This window comes from Anomaloglossus baeobatrachus, chromosome 5, assembly GCF_048569485.1.
Source record: "Anomaloglossus baeobatrachus isolate aAnoBae1 chromosome 5, aAnoBae1.hap1, whole genome shotgun sequence".
In the NCBI taxonomy this organism is placed as follows: Eukaryota; Metazoa; Chordata; class Amphibia; order Anura; family Aromobatidae; genus Anomaloglossus; species Anomaloglossus baeobatrachus.
The window spans coordinates 88,764,355-88,788,732 of record NC_134357.1 but is presented as its reverse complement, the minus strand read 5'-3'; the positions used below and the strand labels follow the sequence as shown (position 1 = coordinate 88,788,732).

General features: G+C 48.4%; 1 protein-coding gene across 2 annotated transcripts in view; it reads left to right on the top strand.

Moving 5' to 3' along the window:
• The window catches only part of CDK1 (cyclin dependent kinase 1), a 121,149-nt gene extending 96,982 nt beyond the window's left edge, over positions 1 to 24,167 (top strand). For both annotated transcript variants that reach the window (XM_075348699.1, XM_075348698.1), the window contains exons 5-8: positions 421 to 591; positions 8,528 to 8,691; positions 8,920 to 9,061; positions 23,243 to 24,167. In XM_075348699.1, coding sequence (XP_075204814.1) covers positions 421 to 591; positions 8,528 to 8,691; positions 8,920 to 9,061; positions 23,243 to 23,356 — 591 coding nt within the window. In that variant the 3' untranslated portion in view covers positions 23,357 to 24,167. The remainder of the gene's footprint in view (positions 1 to 420; positions 592 to 8,527; positions 8,692 to 8,919; positions 9,062 to 23,242) is intronic.
• The last annotated feature ends 211 nt before the right edge of the window (positions 24,168 to 24,378 follow it).

Sequence of the window (24,378 nt, the reverse complement as noted above, 5' to 3'; positions counted from 1 at the left end):
CTGAGTCAGCCCTTCATTTCTGGTGCCAACGGTCACTACCACTCCTATCATCCTCCGTGAGGCCTAGCCCTACCTGTGGGGAGCTGAACCATCCCGGCTGCGACACCATCTGCCCCAGAGGACAGCACCCGCAGCGGTGGCCAATCCCTGGCCGCACACCACAGGTGGCGTCATGAGACAACTACTTCCAATACTCTCATCATCCCACCGTCCTTTTCTATCCCCTTTTTGTGGGCACCACGGGGTCACGAAACTGGGCAGGGCCACCTGTGACAACCCCCTGACCCTCACCGGCCCGGTGACTAGTATCCACCAGACCCCGTGGGGGGGGGGGGGGCTCAACATCTAATATTGCTACAATGTAGACCACAGTGCTTTGATTTGCTTTGTGTGTTCATTATTTTCTTATCTGTTTGACAGAGCTACTTGTATCAGATCCTACAAGGCATTTTTTTTTGTCATGCCAGAAGAGTGTTACACCGAGATCTGAAGCCCCAGAACCTGCTAATAGACAGTAAAGGAGTAATAAAGCTGGCAGATTTTGGGTTGGCTCGAGCGTTTGGCATCCCTGTCCGTGTTTACACACACGAGGTAAGAAAACAAAATATGGAAATCGATGGGGAAACTCTGGTATTTAAAAATGAAGCATGTCATTTTCTATATTGGACAAATTACTTAAAAATTGCATAGTTGCTTGTTTTATAGCTAATTTTAAAACCCCTTTTCTGTTGTCAATAATGGTGCATCAATCTTGATGCCATAGCGTTTACTGCTTGTCAATAATGCCATCCACATCAGAGGTGGCCGATTTTCTAGGCATGGAGCGCTCGCTGTTTGCATATACAATTTGCAAGTGCTGCTCTCAAGCTGGCAGGGGTGTACTTTCTTCCCCTGGCAAGCAAGAAGACAGGAGCATGAGGAAACCCCTTTAATTCCTACACTGGTATAAACTCCACTCCAACCCCCCCACCCCCACCCCCCGGCCACACACAATATTCTAACTCTGTGCAGAGCTTATAGTGGATCTGTCAACCAGTTTTCCAGTTTTTAAATAGACCTTATACTGTTATGTGGGATAGCACAAACCCTGATTGAAGATGAATCTCTCAGGCTGCTTGCTGTGGTTTTGATAAAATTGCAATTATGTGCTGTTGATCTAAAAGTTCTCTGTATGCTGTGCTGTGTATAAACTCACTGATTCCCTGTACCTAAAGACTAGGACCTCCCAGGGACATATAAATTTACTGTTAAATCCAAAATTTTGGTGTACATGAGAGCACAAATATGCCATTCCATGTTTTAGAGGTGTATGCCTCTTTAATTCATAGCAATAGCATTCGGGAAGAGCTCTGCAAAGCTTCAAAATTGGTGCATCTAATGGATGCTCCACTTCTGGGGTGGCTGCAGGCTGCTATTTCTTTGGGCTGGGAAGGGCCAAATAACCATGCTCTTTCCCAGCCTGATATCAACCCCCAGCTTGGTTATCAAATATAGGTGGGACCCCACTTGTGTCCTTCTCCCCAGCCCCACTCACCCTATTTCCTTTTGCATCCCTGTAGCACTTACTATGACCATTTTACAGCACCAAGGTTTTGCTCACCATTGAGTTGTATGGGGTCTAGGGGCAAGTCTGGATCCCAATCCGAACTTTTAACTAACGTCTGGGCGAACCTGAACGTCGCTCATCCCTAGTGACAACTAGATGTAGTCGTCCACTTTTATAGAAGTGCTCAGAGAGAACAAGCACATTTAATCAGAATGAGTGGAAGTATGCAAGTCATATAGCCGCCATTTCCAGTGGCAATACCGGTGTGGTGTGCTGCTTGCTGTCAGGATTCAGAAGTTTGAAGTCACACGGAGAGACTTGAGGCTTTCATTCTAGTCCTTGACAGTCCCTTTTTTTAAGTCTTTTCTAACTTCGGTAGCTGTCCCAGCTGACTGTACCAGGGAGCAGCGCTGGTTGGATGTTCTTGGCAAAAGTAAATTCCTGCAGTGCTTGGAACTGTAAGGGTCTGTGCCCATGTAGTAGATTTTCTGCACACAAAACATGTTTTGGCAGGAAAAACGCAGAAAAAAATGTGCAAATTGTATCACTGATTGCTCTCAGTGAGAAAAAACAAAAATAACATTTTGTAGTTGTGATACCTTTTCATGGCTAACTAAAATAAAATGATGTTGCAAAGCAAGCTTTCGAGACATCTCAGGTCCCTTCTTCAGGCATGGTATGACACAATATCTGAAGAAACACAAATATATGCACAAACAGAGCAGAGGGATGGCATAATAAAAGGACATTTAAATAAACAGTGAGCTTAGAGAGAGAATCCTTAATTAGCTTTGATTAGTGGTGTGAAAGTTTTATTGTCCCAATATCCATGTAAAGGTACCGTCACACTAAGCAACATCTCTAGCAACATCGCTGCTGAGGCACAACTTGCTAGTGATGTCACTGTGTGTGACATCCAGCAACAACCTGGCCCCTGCTGCGAGGTCGTTGGTTGTTGCTGAATGTCCTGGGCCATTTTTTAGTTGTTGCTTTCCCGCTGTGAAGCGCACATCGCTGTGTGTGACAGCGACAGAGCAACAAGTAAATGTGCATGGAGCAGGAGCCGGCTTCTGCAGACGCTGGTAACCACGGTAAACAGCGGGTAACCAAGAAGCCCTTTGGTTACCCGATATTTACCTTCGTTACCAGCGTCCGCTGCTTTCACGCTGTCAGTGCCGGCTCCCTGCTCTCTGCACACGTAGCCGGAGTACACATCAGGTAATTAACCCAATGTGTACTGTGGCTATGTGTGCAGGGAACAGGGAGCCGGCAGTGGCAGTGTGAGAGCGGCGGACGCTGGTAACGAAGGTAAATATCGGGTAACCAAAGAAAGGGCTTCTTGGTTACCCGATGTTTACCGTGGTTACCAGCGTCCGCAGAAGCCGGCTGCCTGCACACGTAGCAAAGTACACATCGGGTAATTAAGCCGATGTGTACTGTGGCTAGGTGTGCAGGGAACCAACGCTAAGCGGTGTGCGCTGTTAACCAAGGTAAATATCGGGTTGGTTACCCGATATTTACCTTAGTTACCAAGCGCAGCATGCTTCCACGTGTAGCGACGCTGCAGTGATCCCTGCCAGGTCAGGTTGCTGGTGGGATCGCTGGAGCGTCGCTTAGTGTGACATCTCACCAGCAACCTCCTAGCAACTTACCAGCGATCCCTATCAGGTTGTATCATTGTTGGGATCGCTGGTAAGTTTAGTGTGACTGGGCCTTAAGGCTAGGTTCACACTTCCGTTAAATTATCAGTCACAATTCGCTGCTCTGTTAAACAACGGAATCCGTTTAGTGGATTCTGTTGTTCCCATAGACTTGTATGAGCGGCGGATTGTAACTGATGACGCTGCGTTGCACCCTCCGCCCGACTGATCAGTTGTGGAACTGACCGCGGGGCGGAAGGAGTGCAGCCTGTAACGTTTTTTGAGCAGCGCAATCCGTAATATTTACACTGGTTACATGTGCAGGGAGCCAGCGCTAAGCGGTGTACGCTGGTAACCAGTGTAAATATCGGGTAACCAAGCAAAAAGTGCTTTGCTTTTAGTTACCTGATATTTACCCTGGATACGTGTGCAGGGAGGCCGACACTTCCCCGCTCGGCTCTGCCCCCTCCCGTGTGTGTGTGTGTGTGTGTGTGTGTGTGTGTGTGTGTGTGTGTGTCTCTCTCGCTCTCGCGCTCTCGCTCTCGCGCTCTCGCTCTCGCGCTCTCGCTCTCGCGCTCTCGCTCGCTCTCTCTCGCTCGCTCTCTCTCGCTCGCTCTCTCTCGCTCGCTCTCTCTCGCTCGCTCTCTCTCGCTCGCTCTCTCTCGCTCGCTCTCTCTCGCTCGCTCTCTCTCGCTCGCTCTCTCTCGCTCGCTCTCTCTCGCTCGCTCTCTCTCGCTCGCTCTCTCTCGCTCGCTCTCTCTCGCTCGCTCTCTCTCGCTCGCTCTCTCTCGCTCGCTCTCTCTCGCTCGCTCTCTCTCGCTCGCTCTCGCTCGCTCGCTCTCTCTCGCTCGCTCTCGCTCGCTCGCTCTCGCTCGCTCGCTCTCGCTCGCTCTCTCTCGCTCGCTCTCTCTCGCTCGCTCGCTCTCTCTCGCTCGCTCTCTCTCGCTCGCTCTCTCTCGCTCGCTCTCTCTCGCTCGCTCTCTCTCGCTCGCTCTCTCTCGCTCGCTCTCTCTCGCTCGCTCTCTCTCGCTCGCTCTCTCTCGCTCGCTCTCTCTCGCTCGCTCTCTCTCGCTCGCTCTCTCTCGCTCGCTCTCTCTCGCTCGCTCTCTCTCGCTCGCTCTCTCTCGCTCGCTCTCTCTCGCTCGCTCTCTCTCGCTCGCTCTCTCTCGCTCGCTCTCTCGCTCGCTCTCTCTCGCTCGCTCTCTCTCGCTCGCTCTCTCTCGCTCGCTCTCTCTCGCTCGCTCTCTCTCGCTCGCTCTCTCTCGCTCGCTCTCTCTCGCTCGCTCTCTCTCGCTCGCTCTCTCTCGCTCGCTCTCTCTCGCTCGCTCTCTCTCGCTCGCTCTCTCTCGCTCGCTCTCGCTCGCTCTCTCTCGCTCGCTCTCTCTCGCTCGCTCTCTCTCGCTCGCTCGCTCTCGCTCGCTCTCTCTCGCTCGCTCTCTCTCGCTCGCTCTCTCTCGCTCGCTCTCTCTCGCTCGCTCTCTCTCGCTCGCTCTCTCTCGCTCGCTCTCTCTCGCTCGCTCTCTCTCGCTCGCTCTCGCTCGCTCGCTCTCGCTCGCTCGCTCTCTCTCTCTCGCTCTCTCTCTCTCTCTCGCGCGCTCTCTCTCGCGCGCTCTCTCTCGCGCGCTCTCTCTCGCGCGCTCTCTCTCGCGCGCTCTCTCTCGCGCGCTCTCTCTCGCGCTCTCTCTCTCGCGCTCTCTCTCGCGCGCTCTCTCTCGCGCGCTCTCTCTCGCGCGCTCTCTCTCGCGCGCTCTCTCTCGCGCGCTCTCTCTCGCGCGCTCTCTCTCGCGCGCTCTCTCTCGCGCGCTCTCTCTCGCGCGCTCTCTCTCTCGCGCGCTCTCTCTCGCGCGCTCTCTCTCGCGCGCTCTCTCTCGCGCGCTCTCTCTCGCGCGCTCTCTCTCGCGCGCTCTCTCTCGCGCGCGCTCTCTCGCGCGCGCTCTCTCGCGCGCGCTCTCTCGCGCGCGCTCTCTCGCGCGCGCTCTCTCGCGCGCGCTCTCTCGCGCGCTCTCTCGCGCGCGCTCTCTCGCGCGCGCTCTCTCGCGCGCGCTCTCTCGCGCGCGCTCTCTCGCGCGCGCTCTCTCGCGCGCGCTCTCTCGCGCGCGCTCTCTCGCGCGCGCTCTCTCGCGCGCGCTCTCTCGCGCGCGCTCTCTCGCGCGCGCTCTCTCGCGCGCGCTCTCTCGCGCGCGCTCTCTCGCGCGCGCTCTCTCGCGCGCGCTCTCTCGCGCGCGCTCTCTCGCGCGCGCTCTCTCGCGCGCGCTCTCTCGCGCGCGCGCTCTCGCGCGCGCGCTCTCGCGCGCGCGCTCTCGCGCGCTCGCTCGCTCTCTCGCTCTCTCGCGCGCGCGCTCTCGCGCGCGCTCTCGCGCGCGCGCTCTCGCGCGCGCGCTCTCGCGCGCGCGCTCTCGCGCGCTCGCTCGCTCTCTCGCGCGCGCGCTCTCTCGCGCGCGCGCTCTCTCGCGCGCGCGCTCTCTCGCGCGCGCGCTCTCTCGCGCGCGCGCTCTCTCGCGCGCGCTCGCTCTCTCGCGCGCGCTCGCTCTCTCGCGCGCGCTCGCTCTCTCTCGCGCGCGCTCGCTCTCTCTCGCGCGCGCTCGCTCTCTCGCGCGCGCTCGCTCTCTCTCGCGCGCGCTCGCTCTCTCTCGCGCGCGCTCGCTCTCTCTCGCGCGCGCTCGCTCTCTCTCGCGCGCGCTCGCTCTCTCTCGCGCGCGCTCGCTCTCTCTCGCGCGCGCTCGCTCTCTCTCGCGCGCGCTCGCTCTCTCGCGCGCGCTCGCTCTCTCGCGCGCGCTCGCTCGCTCTCTCTCTCTCTCTCTCTCTCTCGCGCGCCCGTCCTGATTCCCGGGAATCTTAGTCCTTTTAGTTATTCATTAAAAAATATTATAACTACAAAATTTTAATGGCTAACACTCTACCAAAACCTTTTTTCCTGTATCACTTTTGCATGTTTTCTTCCATGTGTTTTTCATGGCAATTGCGGAAGTTCCTGCCCTGTATCTCGCCCCCAGGTCTCTGACTAATATTACAGCCGCTCCTAGTATTTTAACCCCCTTAATGCTGCGATCAATGCAATCACAGCATTCAGGTGGTAGTGTGAAGAATCGCTCATCTCTGGCGATTGGGTACCTGTAATGTAATCCTAGGGACCTGATCGCTGTCATGGCAACCCTGGGTCGTCACCCCAGGTTACGGAGGTATGGATCGCCCCACACCATGCTGGATGCATGTCAGTGCTGCAAGTGCATACTGACAGATATAATCCATTGCAGTGATCGAGCCTCAAGCACTTCAGTGGATTATATCCGCAGGAAAAAACACAAACAATTGACATGCTGCAAATTTTTTTATTTTTTTTGCACCAAAATCTGCAATTTAAAAAATCTGCAACATGTGCACAGCAAGTCAGGATTCTCCTAGAGTTTGCTGGGATGTTTTTTTTCTTGCAGTATTTATTAAATTTGGCAAGAAAAAAAATGCAGTGTGGGCACAGCCCATAAGACTAAGGCTATGTGTACACACTGCGTTTTGTTGCTTTTACCACAAAGATGCGTTTTTATCTTTGTGGTGATTACTTTGAGCAGCGTTTTTGGCTTAAAAAAAAAAAAACCGCAGGAGTCCTCCACCTGTCAGACCTCTACTGAAGTGAGCTGCGGGATTAGCGCTGACATCACTCAGGTGATGTGTGGTGACCCCGCAAATCACATGACGTAACAGCTTATCTCGCAGCTCACTTCAGCCGCGGCCTGATATGCGGTCACAAGTGGAGGACTCCTGCTGTCACCGCACATCACCACATCTGATCTCGTGCTCACTTCCACCGCGGCCTGATATGTGCTCACAAGTGGAGGACTCCAGTCAGGTGATGTGCGGTGATAGCTGGGGTCCACCACCTGTTACAAATCCGGCCGCGACTGAAGTGCGCACGAGATCAGCGGTGATTTGCAGTGACAGGTGAAGTCCCTGCTGATCCTGCATGGCTCGCTTCACTTGCTGCCTGACCCTCACAGAGAGCGGTTGTGCTCTATAGCCGCTCTGTGATTGTCAGATGTAGCAGAGCTGGATGCATCGTGGGACCTTGTGTGGATTACGTCTGAGCTGGAGGGGTGTTATAGGGGTTAATAAAGTGGTGAAAGAGGGGGCTTTTTTGTTTTATTTCAAATAAAGGATTTTTTGGGTGATTGTGTTTTATTTACTTTCACTTATACAGCTTAATGAGGGGGGTGTCTCAGACGCCTGCCATCACTAAGCTAGGACTCAGTGGCAGCTATGGGCTGCCATTAACTCCTTATTACCCTGATTGCCACCACACCAGGGCAATCGGGATGAGTTTGGAAAAGTCCTGGGACTGTCGCATCTATACTGGATGCGGCAATTCGGGCCGGCAGCTGGCTGATATTTTTAGGCTGGCTGATATTTTTAGGCTTTACTTGGCTGGTATCGAAATTGGTAGGTGTGGGGGACTGCATGCTGTGGTGTTTTTTTTTTTTTGTTTTTTAAATTTACTGCACGATATAGACCCGCCCACCGGCGGCTGTGATTGGTTGCAGTGAGACAGCTGTCACTTGGTGTGGTGTACGGGTCTGCCTGCAACCAATCACAGCCACCAGTGAGCAGGGAAGGAGTGAATGTTATGAGCCTAATGAGCGCAAAAATAATTGACATGCTGCATCTTTGTGGTCACCACAAAAACGCAGCTAAAAAATAATTGCAATGTGCGGACAGCAAAAATGAAATCTCATACTTTGCTGGGGAAACGAGATTCATGCAGTTTTAGAACAAAAACGTGGCAAAAAACGCAGTGTGCGCACATAGCCTAAATGATACTCACCGGTGTCCCATGGATCCAGAGCAGGCGACTTATGTGTGAATGGCTGCAGCTGACAGGTGACTTTAGCGGGGCATTGGATGTTTTTGGGGTTTTTTCCCCCTTCTGGTGCCCAAGTCACCCTCGTCCTGCTGCTGATGTCAGTGCAGATCACGGTGTCCTGCGCTGGATCCAGATGTGTAACTGTAGGCCAGAATCACTTTGTTGCATTTTTATTTTGTGCTTTACTGCTGTAAGCCATTGTTGAGCTTTTTATTGCCATATAGCCCCTTTTATACAAGGTTCTCTTATATGCGGGGATCCGCAATAAAGGTCTAAAAAAAAAAAAAACCACAAACAGGCCTTCCCTCTCAATAGTTTGCGCAAACTTCATGCAATGCTGGAAATACAACACAAGCCCAGTCATGCTGCAATACTTGATACTGCACCCCTGTTAGTTATTGGATATGTTTTGGAAAGGAGTATTGGGTAATGGAGAATGGAGTAACATGTTGCTGTCTAAATACCCGTTATTCTTCGCCCTCATTTCAGGTGGTGACCTTGTGGTACAGGGCACCAGAAGTCCTCCTGGGCTCTGTGAGATATTCCACACCAGTCGACATATGGAGTATAGGCACAATATTTGCAGAGATTGCATCAAAGAAGCCGCTCTTCCATGGAGACTCAGAAATAGATCAACTATTCAGAATATTCAGGTACAGAAGTGTGTGTGTGTGTGTGTGTGTGTGTGTGTGTGTGTGTGTGTGTGTGTGTGTCTTTTAATCCAATGCATCCTTTGGAAAATCTTGTGCTCTTTATTCTTTCAAATTTTGTACTAAAATGAAAAATATGTTAGTTTGACAACTTATTAAGCCCCAATCAAATAAGAAAATGGTGGTGAACATTTTTAGTGGCGAAAAGTCAATTTTTTTTTTTTTAAATAGAGCACTGGGAACACCAAATAATGAAGTTTGGCCAGAAGTGGAATCTCTTCAAGACTACAAGAATTCTTTTCCAAAATGGAAAGGTGGCAATCTTGGTTCTAATGTGAAGAACATTGATAAAGATGGGCTCGACTTGCTATCGGTATGTACTAAAATGAAAGCTCTATATGCTACATATTTTAGTGGTGTGAGACTGTTTTGCTTGCGTTTTTTAAGGGGGGGTTTTCTCAATTTCTTAAATTTATTAAAATAGCAAACTTCTTGTTAACTACAAATAAAAGTAACTTTGTAGTTTACCTTTTTTAATTAAAATTTCTCTCTATTCTTCTATAATTCACAGCTCGATGACAGGGTTACCGCCGGCCATCTTAAAGGTTGAGTAACTGGTTACTTAAGCAAGGTTGCCGGCTCTGGTTTGGAAATATAGTATCCAAAGTGGCACTTACCTGGCTCCTTTTTGCAGGGCAAAGGCACCTAGACTACATAATGAGGGACATCTTCTCTCCTTACAAGAGATTTCAGTGGTTTACATGAAACTAGACAGGGGCAAACTTGATCTTTTAACCACACAGATCACCTCCCTGACCTAAAGATTTTGCACGGAGTCCTGTGGATAAGTGGATGCTTATCCAAATCTCATTGGATTCCTTTAAAACCCTTCAGTTGGATTACCAACCAACAAAAGTTTCTGACTCCATCCCCACGATTGCTGTTTTTGTCTCTGACTAGGGATGAGCGAATGTATTCGACACTATTCGGTATTCGACAGATAAGACCAGATCCGCTCCGATACTTTCATTTTCATTTCTGACTTCCTGGCGCCTGTTTTCCAGCCAATGAACACCTCTGATGTTGCGAGAGAGAGACTTTTCCCATGTATTTTGGTCTTTTCCTTAGTGACCACAGCTCGCCGTTAGGTCTAACATGAAATTAATCGGGTTTCCCATAGACTTGCATTGCGTGTCGATTAGCGGTGACCTACTCGTCGGATATTTTCATATTCGATCATCCCGATCTGTGACCTTTTTAGATATGTTTTGTTAGGGTTTTTCTTTCACCAGAAGAGTGCTCCTTTGAGCTGTAGTGTCTCAATTGTTGGAGACCTTGTGCTTCATCTGTTTTTGTATATCAGTTCTGGGCAGGATGGTGGTACCCTTCATCCAATATCTACAAAATTCCAGGGGAACAGTGTTCAATCGTCACTCCTCTTTGCCTCCGAAAGGAGTCGTTCCTCCAGATCAATAACTTGGAACTGAAAGCTATGTTTTGCTCTACCAGTGGTCCTTCTTTCTCTTGGACGTACTGCTTTGCCTGCTGTCAGACTACTCTTCTGTGGTGGCCTACTTAAACCATCATGGGAGGCTCAATCGCTCCTTAGTCATGAGTTAAATTGCTAACATTTTTCTCTAGGTGGAGCTCTGCATACCTGGGCTGTGGAGTAGGGGTCGGAGCTCATTTTGGTGGAGTCTGAGTCGGTATAAAATGCAGACTCCTAAAATATATAATAAATTGGGGACAGTAGTGCAATGCAGAATGTGCAAAATATTTTTTCATAGGAATTTGGGAAAGTTATGAAATGTCCTATAAATGGCTTCTATTCCTGATCTAAGGCTACATTCACACACAGCGTTTTTGCTGCGTTTTTTGAGGATACGTTTGTCAGCTGCAAAAGCAGATCAGCTTTTTAAAAAACTGCATCACCTGAAAGGTGTTTGGGCTCATAAATAATGTTCAATAGCAAAAGCAGATTAGAAAAAGGCCACACAAACTGACTTGCTCATTCTCTGTGAGGATCCTCACAAAATGTGTCTGAATGTCCTATCTTGAAACCCATTGCCTTTGCTGGATGCCAGAGTCACTGCATTTCACGGAATTATTTTGCCATCAATGTTTGATATGTTTGTAACAAGAAATTGTTAGCAAGACACTGACAGTAAAAGATACTAAAGCTCATCACACCAGCCAGTTTCTCCAGGCCTTAGTGGAAAAAGTTCTGCAAGATTACGAACTCAAAAGAACAGGTTCTTGCTATTCTAAAGGACAATGCTTCAAACATAAGTACAATTACACTGATGAATGAGAGGAATAAACAGCTAGAAGAAAATTTAGGATTTAGTATGTGTGAGATGGAGCCACAGCGCTGTTCATATAACGGAGGAGCAAACAGATATTACAACAGAACAGCAAAATGATACTTTAGAGTTAGATTATTTTGTTGAAGCTGCTTCAAAACACTTTCATATTCATCACATGCGCTGTGTTGTGCACATACTGCAGCTGGCAATAAAGAGTTTTGCAAGAGGGACCCCAGTTTCACAGATCCGGCTTTTCGCCGGTTTGGCGGATGCGGCGCACTCCAGTACAGTGTATACAGTACAGTGGCAGCGCAACAAATGCCGGTCACATGCTGTCATGTGACCCGGAAGTTGCAGCGCTGCCACTGTACTATATCGTACTGTACTAGCGTGCGCCGCATCCTCCAAATCGGCGAAAAGCCGGATGTGTGAAACTGGGCGGACATGCTGGAAATCAAATTGGAAAAGTGAGGGAGTTGGTTATTGCCGCCAGAACCCCTAAAATTGATTCCATCTTGAAGAGACGTGCTGGGAAAGGAGCAATTGTTGATCAAGCCACTTGGTGAGGAAGCACTTATTTAATGACTGAGCGATTGCTTGAACTAAAATCGTTTCTTATAGATATGGTGAACCCTCAAGTAACATTAAATGAAGGTCAATTGAGACAGGTGGCTGAATTGAAGGAATTGCTTAATCACCCATTTACTGTGACTCAGAAATTACAAGCTGAAGATTTAACTCCTGGCATTTTCATAAGGGAGTGGAAGAACTTGCTATTTTGCCTGTCCCTAAGAGGAGGTTTAATCGCAGATGGCATTTCTGCCCCAATGAAACGGAGAGAGACACAGCTATTGCAAAATAAAATTCTTCTGGCAGCTGTTTATGTGGACCAAAGTAATCGTATACTGCTTGATGATCAACAGCTTACTAAAGGAAGAGAAGCTTTGAGTGAGGTAGCAGTTAGGATGAGCGGCTACAGGACTGCCAGGCGCAAGAGGATTTGGTGCCTGACAGTGCTACTGCTGCCATATCTTCATCCTCATCAGATGAGGAGTTTAACTTTGACAAGTATTTGGATGACATGGAGCAGGCAAAGCGTTGCCGCAAGGAAAAAGATTTCACACCGTCTCCTATAGCAGTAGATTGACCAGATTTCAGTAACATTTTTCACTTGCTCTCAAAGAAATAGAAAAATTCAACCGTTCATCAAAACTGACTGTGCATGAGGCAATTCCTTTATACCTGGAAATTGTTAGAGATGTTGCCCATGTGGTTACGGCTTTGCCTCCAACCCAAGTTAGTGTAGAGAGGTTGTTCTCTAGCCTTAAAAATATTAGGTCAGATTTGAGGTCATCTGTGAAGGAGGATCTGATGGAGGCAATTCTTTCTTGGAACAAATTCATAGACTGCACAAAGGTTATTTAGTATGTTTTTGTTGAAAACTGTTTTTTTTGCCACTTAGTGTATTACATAGTGATATATATTCTTTTATATATATTTTATTATAGATATATTTTTATAGATTTTTATATATATATACATATAGATATATTTTACACACACACACACACACACACACACACGTGTGTAATAAATATATATATGTAATCACTATGTAATGCACTGTAAGTGGCAAAAAAGTTTTCAACAAAAACATACTACACAACAGTAATGCTTATATTTAAGTGAAAAATTTATTGTAGTGCAATGTGAACATCAGACATTTAATCATTTTTATGATACAATAATCAAGATATTTAGAACATAAAATATATATTGGAATACAACTTTAGAACAGAAAAAATATATATACATACAGACAAGATATATATGTAATCTACTGTATATTACATATTTAAAATTTATTTTGTGTTCTAAAGTTGTATTCCAATAAATATATTTTATGTTCTATCTAAATATCTTGATTATTGTATCATAAAAATGATTAAATGTCTGATGTTCTCATACACATGTTCATGTACTACAATAAATTTTTCACCTAACTATAAGCAATATATGTGGGAGTCGTGGAGTCTGAGTCGGTGCAAGGGAAATTGAGTAGGAGTCGAAGGTTTGGCTGACAGACTCCACAGCCATGCTGTGTACCAGTGCTCTCCATGGTCCACATATTCAGTATGGGGAAAACTAATCTGCAGACTCTCAGCTGCGCAACTCTGGATCCAGGAGAGTAGGCTCTTCAGCTCTGTAATTTGGTGAGACTTCACTGCCTCAATCACAAGCTCCTACCCTTTCGCCAGGCCTGAGATCTAAGAGCCTTCATGGTTAACTCTGATCATTCATTGGACATAGTTCACTCTGCCCCATTTTTTTTTTCTCTACTTTCTTACCCAACATTTTTCTCAAATGGGGTCAAAGTGGGGCATAATACTGATTTGCTTTGGACTACCCTTGTTACACATGGTACTCCAACCTTACCTTGTTGGTCACAGATGCTCCTTAGACTCTCTCTCAACTACTGCCATCCGTCTCAAGATTGTGTTCAAACCTGAACCCCACTTTACTGCATTTAATGGCGTTGCTGCAGAAGTAGAGTTTCAGATTCAAGGGTGTCTCTGACCCAGACGTCAATGCCATGTTGAAAAGTTAATCTCAATTTGCCAAGGTATAGCCCCTTAACAAGAAGTCGTGTTTTCGGCAGGGCAAGCAGAGGCATGGTCTCACGGTCATATGTCCCTCCATGCTTTTAGTGAGAAAATTTTACCAATTACAAGCCTTTTCTTTGCACCTGTTGGTCAAAGTTGACCAGAACTGCTTCCAGGACAATGTTGATGTGGTTCTTATCTTATACTGTAGTTGTGTGTGTGTTGTTGTTGTGTTTTTTTTGTTTTTTTTTTTAATTAACCTAATCTGGCAGTAAAGCATTGATTTAATAGACTATACTATAGCTGTACCAATGAGAGAGACCCTGGTTTCTATTGAACCAAAGAAGGCTAGTGGGTGACAGGAGGGGCTGGTTTCCTCTGTAGCCACTCAGATTCCATGGTTGTGATTGACTGTGGCTTATGGTGACATGCCCGCACCGGGGCCTTGGGGCACTCGTTCCCGGGCCGCGGTTCTGCTTCTGGGATGCTGTGGTGGCAAGGCCCAGTTCCGTGACCCCGGCAGTGTCTGTTAAAGGGGAGATAATAGAACAGTTATTCGTGACGCCACCTGTGGTATTCGGCCAGTTGGTAGCCGACGCTGCAGGATGGGAACCCCTGGGGCAGGTGACATAGCTTGGTTGGTACAGCTCTCCACAGGCAGAGCTAGGCCCCCGGGCTTACTGGGGTAGTAGGCGTTGTACTGGATGGAGGGACTTAACGATGGGGTGCAGGACTGAGGATACCGGTAATAACTGGACAAAACAAAGGCCGTGGTTTCCTTTAACTTGGTAGTTGATAGTACAGGCCCGGGAGACTGGTCCAGCAGGTAACGGAGGTCCGGTCAGCATGGAAGCAATTAAGGGGGTCCACCTCACCACGTGGTTGTAGGCTTTCCTGCTTGCGCTGTGATGTGTGGGTTGCTGCGGCTTGAAGCTACCTTGAGAGCTATCTCTTCCTTATGTTCTGGTTCTCGCCCGTACACCAGGCAGCGTGAGTCCTTTACTGGTGCTGCTCTTTTATCACGGCTCCTGGCTCTATTTATTCTGCTGTGCTCCGTGCTCTGAGCCAGGAGCCTTGTAGTTTTATGCCCTTCGGATTCTGCTGTGAGGACGTTGGTACCCACGCAGCCTCGGACTCCGATGTCTGTTCTGTGCGCCTGACCCTGAGGGAACTATGGCGCAGCTCTCCTCAGTGACCGTCCTCTCTCCACTACTAGCTTGATCTCAGTCTCACTTTCAGTATGTTCTAACTCCTCCCCCAGGCCACAATGCACAGGGAAGCTCCTCTTAAGGCTATGTGCGCACTAGAAAAGTGATTTTTCTCAAGAAAATTTCTTGAGAAACTTCTGGGAGTTGAAGATTTCCGCAACTGCGGAAAAATCCGCAGGAAAAACGCATGCGGAATTGCCGCGGATTTACCGCAGATTTACCGCAGGTTGCTCCCTGCGGTTTTGCAATAAATAATATAGATAATCCGGCTTGAGCTCTGCGGCTCAATCCGGCTGTGCAAGCTATGCAACGGATGCGGTGAAAACACCGCATCCTTTGCATAATTTTTTCCCATGCGGCCCGTCCGGTTTTTGCCGCTTGCGGCATGCTACTAAGCATGCGCAGTGGCAAAAACCGCATCCGGTGGCCGGATGCGGTTTTTGCCGCATCCGGCCGCCATAGGCATGCATTGAAAAATGTGCCGCATCGGCCGAATGCGGCGCGATGCGGTTTTTTCTGCCGCACGAAAAAACGTGCTAGGCAATGTTCCATCCAGCCGCCGCATGCGGCAAAAACCGGATGGAACGCAAGGCCTTGCGGCACAATGCGGCACTAAAGTCTATGCAGAAAAAACGCAACCGGCAGCAAAAAAAACCGTTGCGATTTTTCCTGCAAAGTGCCGGAGTGTGCCGCATTGCAGAAACCGGAGGTGTGAAAGCAGTGGATAGTGAAAGATGGATAGATGAATAGATAGGCCTGTTTCACACGTCAGTGATTCTGGTACGTTTGTGCTTTTTTTTTTTTTAAACGTACCAGAATCCCTGACATACGCAGACCCATTATAATGAATGGGTCTGCTCACACGTCAGTGATTTTTCACTGCACGTGTCTCCGTGCGGCGTACCCGCGTGTGCGTGATTGCCGCATGGAGACATGTCCATTTTTTTCTGGCATCACTGATGTCGTGGTCCGTGAAACACGTGCCAGAAAAAAAACGTGCTTTTAAAATAAAAAACATTTTTACTCACCCGGCTTCAGCGGCGCTCTCTGCAGCCCGTGCAGCCTGCTGCTTCTGAGCCGGCTCATTACTGTCGCGCATATTCATGATGCACGACACAGCCGACCCGGAAGCAGCTGCTGCGGGGGTCAGCGCTGGCCGGATGCTGCACCGCGGGAGCGATCATCACCATGGAGAGCGGGAGCGCGCACAGGTGAGTTGATTTCTAAGTGCAATCACGGGCCACGGAGAATGGAGCCCGGATTGCACTTGGACAACCCACGTGTGCCGTAATTCACGGCACATGCAGGGACATGTGCATGTTTTACACGCCAGTGAAAAACGTCTGTTTTTCACTGACGTGTGAAACGGACCATAGATAGATGAAAGACCTATAGAATGTCCCACCTCCCTGCATTTTCTAAGCTGGCACCCTTTAGTGACTTTCATGTGGCACTAAGGCTATGTGCGCACGTTGCGTACAGTCACTGCAGAAATTTCTGCAGCGATCTGAAGAGCACATGTGCGCTTTAAATCGCTGCAGAAATGTCCGTAGTGAAAAAAAAAAAAGCCGATTCCATGCGCTCTGCCTGCAGCTCCTGCCATAGACAGAGCAGGAGCTGCCGGCAAAGCGCACGGAAGAAGTGACATGTCACTTCTTACAACGCAGCGCTTCGGCAGAAGCCGAAGCGCTGCGCTCTAAAACGCCACGTGCGCACGGCCCCTGCACAATCTCCATAGACTGTGCAGGGGACGCAGGATGCATGCATTTACGCTGCGCTACAAAGCGCAGCGTAACTGCATGTATTTACGCAACGTGCGCACATAGCCTAAAGGGTGCTTAGCCTTGTATTTAGCCATAAAATAAATAAATTAAAAAAGACGTGAGGTCCCCCCATCTTTTGTAGCCAGCTAGGGTAAAGCAGACGGCTGCAGCCTGCAGACCACAGCTGGCAGCTTCACCTTGGCTGGTAATCCAAAATAGAGGGCACCCCACGCTGTTATTTTACATTAAATAAATACCGTATATACTGGCGTATAAGACGACTTTTTACCCCCTTAAAATAATGGCTACAGTGGGGGGTCGTCTTATACGCCGGATATACGGGGGGATATATATATATTAGTATGTACACTGCAGCGTCCAGGGGAGGTGGGGGCAGCAGCTCTGGAGCACAGGGGAATGCTGCAGGCTGCAGCCTTTGATCTCCTGCACCCGCTCATATAATATGCACAGCCGCTGTCCATCTCCAGTGGTGCTGAAATCGCACGCAGTGAGGGGCTGGGGCAGCGGTGCATATTATATGAGCCTGCCTCCCAGTGTGATCGCACATGCCCACCCCTGTGTTAGATTTGGCCCCCATGCTGCTGCTCATTCTAAAATAAAAAAGCTTTACTTACCCCTGCAGCGTTTCTCCCCGTGTCCCTGCTTCCACTGTGATCAGGCAGGCAGAGAGCTCAGCCTGCTGTGCCGATCACATGACCGCACTGAGAACCAGGAAGTGGAAGAACAGAAGCACGGAGCCAGACAGGAGGGAGCTCAGCGCTGCAGGAGATAAGGAAAGAGGGTTTTATTTTACTTTGGGCAGCAACCTAGGGGCCATATCTGACACAGGGGGACTTGTGCGATCTATAGGGGCCATGGGCAGCACTATGGGGGCGATATCTGACACAGGGGGACTTGTGCGATCTATATAGGGGCCATGGGCAGCACTATGGGGGAGATATCTAACACAGGGGGACTTGTGCGATCTATATAGGGGCCATGGGCAGCACTATGGGGGAGATATCTAACACAGGGGGACTTGTGCGATCTATATAGGGGCCATGGGCAGCACTATGGGGGCGATATCTAACACAGGGGGACTTGTGCGATCTATAGGGACCATGGGCAGCACTATGGGGGCGATATCTAACACAGGGGGACTTGTGCGATCTATAGGGACCATGGGCAGCACTATGGGGGCGATATCTAACACAGGGGGACTTGTGCGATCTATAGGGGCCATGGGCAGCAGCATGGGGGCGTTATCTAACACGGGAACGTGTGCAATCCATAGGGGACCATAGGCAGCACAGGGGAACGTGTGCCATCACAAGGGGGCTATATTCAATATAAGGGGGCCATATCCAGATTAAGGGGGCTAATTTTAGGATGGGGGGCTATGAGGGACATATACCCTATATGATTTGTTAGAGGGACACTGGCATTATAAGATGGACCCCATTTAACATTAAAAAAAAAAAATTCTCTTTTCCTTCACCAAATTTGGGGGTGCGTCTTATAAAGCGAAAAATACGGTATATATCATACAGCAGGGGTCGGGAACCTATGGCTCGCGAGCCAGATATGGCTCTTTTGATGGCCGTATCTGGCTCGCAGACAGGGCTCCTACCTGTCTATGGGCAAATGCCGGGGCCCTGGAGAGCCGGGGGGGCCCACTCGGCCTCGTCAGTTCTCCTGTCCCTTGGCCGGGGCCCACTCGCCTTTATAGTTCTGCTGCCCCCGGCCGAGTTCCGGGGACCGCAGTCCTCGGCAGCAATCTGCGGCGCCGTCACTTTAAGGCGCGCAGACATCCTGTTTTGAATTTCATCTGTGGGCGGAGCTACCGCCTTCTCAGTCCTACAGATGAAGGAGGCGAGCTTCTGTCCGGCGCTGTGTGGGCCCCCTCTCCACCGTGACCTAATCGGTAAATGCCCTCCCCGCCTCCCCATTATGGGCCCCGGTGAGCTGCTTCTAACCCCCAGATGTATGCCCTGCCAATGCCCCCCCCCCCCCCCGCCGATGCCGCGGGTGCTGTACCCGCCGAGCCGCGGGTGCAAGCCCCACAGAGCAGCAGAGTTGTGTGTATTTGTCTGTATGTAGCAGAGTTGTATGTGTTTGTCTGTATGTAGCAGAGTTGTATGTGTTTCTCTGTATGTAGCAGAGTTGTATGTGTTTGTCTGTATGTAGCAGTTGTGTGTGTGTGTGTGTGTGTGTCTGTATGTAGCAGTTGTGTGTTTGTCTGTATGTAGCAGAGTTGTGTGTGTTTGTCTGTATGTAGCAGAGTTGTGTGTGTTTGTCTGTATGTAGCAGAGTTGTGTGTGTTTGTCTGTATGTAGCAGAGTTGTGTGTGTTTGTCTGTATGTAGCAGAGTTGTGTGTGTGTGTTTGTTTGTAGCAGAGTTGTGTGTTTGTTTGTAGCAGAGTGTAGTACCATTTTCAGTCCAGTTGTGGCTTTATACAGCAGGGAGGAGCATTCCTTGCTGTACTAAGTGAACATTGGAGCGATTGATCTGTCAATGGCCCTTTAAAAACATATTGTACGGCTCTCGCGGAATTAAAATTAACATGTTGCAATCAAAGCAGACTTTTTTTCATTTGGGAGCGGGGTAGTCTTATACAGTGAGTATATCCGAAATTCTATATTTTTAGGGCAGAAGTTGGGGGTCGTTTTATACGCCCAGTCGTCTTATACGCCGGCATATACGGTAATTTAAAACAAAAAAACGTGGGGTCCCCCCCAAATTGGATCACCAGCCAAGGTAAAGCGGACAGCTGTGGTCTGGTATTCTCAGACTAGGGAGGTCCACTGTTATTGGACACTCCCCAGCCTAAAAATAGCAGGCCACAGCCGCCCCAGAAGTGGCGCATCCATTAGACGTGCCAATCCTGGCGCTTTGCCCCAGCTCATCCCGCGCCCTGGTGCGTTGGCAAACGAGGTAATATATTGGGTTGATGCCAGATGTGTAATGTCACCTGGCATCAAGCCCTGGGGTTGGTGAGGTCAGGCGTCTATCAGATACCCGACATCACCAACCCAGTCAGTAAGAAATAACAAATAGACAACAAAAAAAGTTTTATTTGAAAAAACACTCCCCAAAACATTCCCTCTTTAACCAATTTATTGAAAAGAACAATCAATTCCACGTCCGGCGTAATCCAATAAGGGGGGGGGCACGGCGATCCATACCATAGTCGCTGTCCCAGTCAATTAAGAACAGAATGTTCCCCATTGGCTGGGAGAGCAATGCAGTGACCTGAGCTAACATCAATAGGTCAGCCCAGGTCACTGCAGGGGATGCCGAGCGCTGCCATCAGGAGCATAGATGAGATCATTACCTTCTGTGATCATCTCCTGTACTGCTGACGTCCGCGCTGTCACTGACTTCTATGCCCGCCGCGTTGTCAGAAGTATCACGAGAGCCCGTGACGTCACCGCTAGTGACAGTCTCGGGCTGCTCGCGAGACGGGCATAGACAGCAGGGACAGCGCTGACGTCAGGAGGCAGGAGATCGTCACAGCAGGTAATGATCTCACCTCCTGACAGCAGCGATCGTCATCCCCGCGGCTCCCAGCACTGCAGGGTGTCAGTGTCTGCCTGCGCTGCCGTGTGACAGGCTGCTGACACTGCGGGCAGACACTGACACCCTGCAGTGCAGGCAGCCGCGAGGCCAGAGCAGGACACAGACTGCACGGGCACCTGGAGGTCGCACGGAAGTGCTTCTGTGCAGCGTCCAGGGAGTGTGACGTCTGTGTTTACTCTGCTCCGCTTCCTCTTCCTGGCATAATGACATCGCTTCCTGCAAAACCGCAGGCAGCGATGAGCATTACCGCAGGTAAATTGTGGCTATACCGGGGGTATACCGCACATCATTTGCTACCTGCGGTATACCCCCGGAATTTCGCGATTACATTACAGTGAATGGAGTGAAATTCCGGGGGTATACCGCAGGTACCTGCGGAAAATAATGGACATGCTCATTTTCTCAAAGTTTCTAGAGAAAATTTTCTCAAGGAAATTTCTTGAGAAAAATCCGCACAGTGCGCACAGCTATTTTTTTTTCTCATAGGATTTGCTGGGAAATGTCTGCACAAAGATTGCAGACATTTCTCAAGAAATTTCTGCAGCAAATCCGCGGGTAAATCCGCGGGCAAAACGGCCTAGTGCGCACAGAGCCTTAAACAAGTCTTGAGCTCCCCCTTCTGGCCTGGAGTTAGGAAGTGTTGGCTGTTGGTGTACCTCGCATGGGAGACCCCTTCCTTCTTGCTTCCAAGCATAGCATCACCCCCCTGTGAGGAGGGCAACACTACTGGGATACCACAATGGCGTAGACTATGATATGAGGGGTTCACCCAGAAAGAAATGAGATAGGAGGATGATGAAACTTTACATTTATTCCACATACTCTCCACTGATGTCACATTTCTTGCATTGGTATTCAAAGTTCTGTAAACCTAGCAAAAAGGATTTAGATTGTGCCTCAAACTAGGCATGCGTAGCAGTCGTGACCTCAAATGGTTTGAAATTTGGTACCGTTGAGGTGTTTCTTCAGGTTTGGAAACAGATGATGGTCGGAGGAAGCTAAATCTGGTGAATAAGGTGGGTGGTCAACCAGCTGGAAGCCCAGCTCCGACAGTGTTGCCGTGGTCGCTTGTACAGTGTGAGCGGAGGCGTTTTCTTGCAGGAACAAGATTTCTTTGGACAGCTTGCCGTACCTTTTGGCCTTTAGAGCTGCCTGCAATTGGTCCAAATGTTCAATGTAAAACCTTGCATTGATGGTGGAACCCTTTTGAAGGTAGTCCACTAGCAGCATAACCTCCTTATACCAGAACACAGATGCCATCACCTTAGTGGCTGATTTTTGCACCCTGAACTTCTTTGGATGAGAACCACTGTGCCTCCACTCTTGATTGTTCCTTGTTTTCACGGTCATACAAATAAATCCAGGTCTCATCCATAGTGACCAGTCGATCCAGGAAGTTCTGATCAGTCTGGAAACGCTGACAATTGAACCGGGAAGTTTTTCACTCGCATGCTTCTCTGATCTGTTGTCAAACATTTGGAGACCCACTTTGCAGATCACTTCCTCATGTCCAAATGTTCATGGATAATGACACAAACACGTTCATGGGAAATCCCTATGATGTCTGCTATTGATTTAGCTGAAATTCGTGGATTCTCCAGTATGAGGTTGTGCACAGCATCGACTATTTCCGGAACAACCACTCTCGGTCGTCCAGGACGTTCCTCATCATTGGTGCTGAAGTGGCCCGTATAAAATTTGGCAACCCAGTTCTTAACTGTGGAACATGAAGGGCATTGATCCTCCAATGTCTGTGACATATCACCATCAATATCCTTCATGGACTTTCCTTGCAGAAACAAGAATTTTATCATCCTCTGCTCTGTTGCTGTGAATATCGCATTAGACTCCGCTATATTGTTTTCCCGCGTGTTTAGAACACTGTTGTCATAAGCAACAAACACAAGATTTTGAAAATATTAGACACATAAGGCTTTCATGTGATGTAACATTTGTTACCATAGAAACTAAAAAAGATCAGCCTTATCAGCAGCCCCTGGTAATTAAAGGTAAGGTGTCGCGTTTTTTTATTTTTGTATGAATAGTGATTATGAATTAAAGTATTTTTAAATACAAAATTAAATTCAGTTTTTATTTAGTTTAGTTTTACTGAACACGGTGCTGCCATCTTGGATTTGCTGTGTGTAACGACAGTTACTTACCTCAAATACGGTAGCGCCTGTGCATACAGTTGTCTGGCTCTGACCCTCGTCTCTAACATACATCTTCTTCTGTGAACTGGACACTTCCCCCTGGGCTGTCTAGATCACAGCCGAGGGAGGAGATCAGCGCCATCTTTGTGGAGCTCACAGCATATGCTGTGTGCTGCACTTCCCCGTGTCACTCGTTTGGGATATGTGAGTACCAGCGCCTGGTCGCTGCCGACCCTCCCGCTGCTGCTACCCCTCCCTACTCCTCCCACTTTCGTGTGCTCACCTCGGGCTTCAGCTCAGGAGGAGCGGTATACATGACACGGGCATGTGTGGGGCAGAGCATTGAAGGGGGTGGGAGGGCGGCGGCATGCGTGCAGTAGAGCATTGCTGGTACGGAGTGTGTGCAGAGCGCTATGTGGGGAGCACTATGCAGCTGTCCTCGGTGACACTTTAGACATTTGGATCACTTTGCAGGCCCCAACAAAATGGCTCCGCACTGTGATCCTAAACTTCATCTTCCCTTATCCTTTTGGAAACCCCCAGATTGGGAGTGGGGAGGTGACATCACACACAGGAGAGCAGATTCTACCCACTCTTACTGCAGCTGTAATGTGAGCTACATCTACAGTAGGATTTCAGCAGCTGCTCCCCCCCCTTTTTTTTTTTTTTTTTTTTGCTCAATTAAAACCAATAATATAAACAAAACATTAATACTTTACACTTTTTCAGTTATTGAAAAATTATTTTATTTTCATTTTTGTGGGACAGCTTCCCTTTTAAAGCTGCCTCTGATCACTGCAGTCACAGGCAGGCCGTATAACCGCTCCAGAGCATGACTTTAGACTCCTACTCTTTATAAACTATGCAATATTCCTATTTATTTTCCTGTGGTGCAAATATTTCCTTAGTAACGTTTTTTTAATTTGTGTTCTCATTAACAGAAAATGCTGATCTATGACCCTGCAAAGAGGATTTCTGCCAGGAAGGCACTGCTTCATCCATACTTCGATGACTTGGACAAGTCAAATCTTCCAGCCAATCAAATTAAAAGCTAAATCCTGACACTCATTCTGGGTCCGAAGTACAAAATTCTATGAATGGCCACTTCATTTTTTATTATTTGTGTATATCTGTGTTGTGTGTTTTTTGTCTTATGTTTGCTCCTGCAGACTTTGCAGGTAATGTACTTACATGTAAACTCTTGTAAATATTGCAGTGTGTGCGCTGTGGACAAATACAATGGAGGAAATCACAGCAAAGACTAAAATAAAGATATATATTCACAAACTATCAAGGATTAATCAAGAAAACCATTTCACTAAGGAACAGATATAGATGGGAATGTATTGCCTATATTTAAAGGGACTGTTGGCAGAGAGTGACTGTTCAAACCAAGCACAGGTGCTCTGCAGTTCATGAAGTGGTCAAATATTTTAGTATGCCTGGCTTCCCCCCAGTCTCTAGCTCTAAAGTCATATCAATGGGGAGATTGGAGATAGAGGGGAAAACAAGCCGGTAATGAAGGTGCACTTAAACGTTTGGCTTCACTATGCCATTGAGCAAAATTGCAGCTCTAAAATAGTTGTTACAAAGTCACACACATTGTACAACTTTATTGTGCGACTTCAAAGAATTGTGCAACATTTCGCCTTGTGACCTCAACCTTGAACATTAATTGCCACATGATTTCACTATTGTGAACATGGTCTTATATTTTACTTTTCGTTTCGTATGAGCGATATCTAAAACGTCTGAGCCCGTATGAAACATTTTAGCGATTGTGGCGGAGATCAGTTAGAAGGGTCCTTCTCTCTAGAGAAGACAACTTGTATATGTTGCTGAATATAAAATGTAATAAAAATAAATAAAATCACTACTTCTACTGACTCTTCCTATATTGGTCTCCTGCTATATGATGTATTGTTCTGTGTGACCGCAGCAGAGGTCATATAGGTTGGGGGGACATCATTGCATGAGGTGGGGCTATACAGAGACTACATACTGGTGATGGCACCTCCAGAGCAGCAAGATCCAAGGGTAAACTGCAGGGAAAAAATAGGTGTACAGTATTACAGAT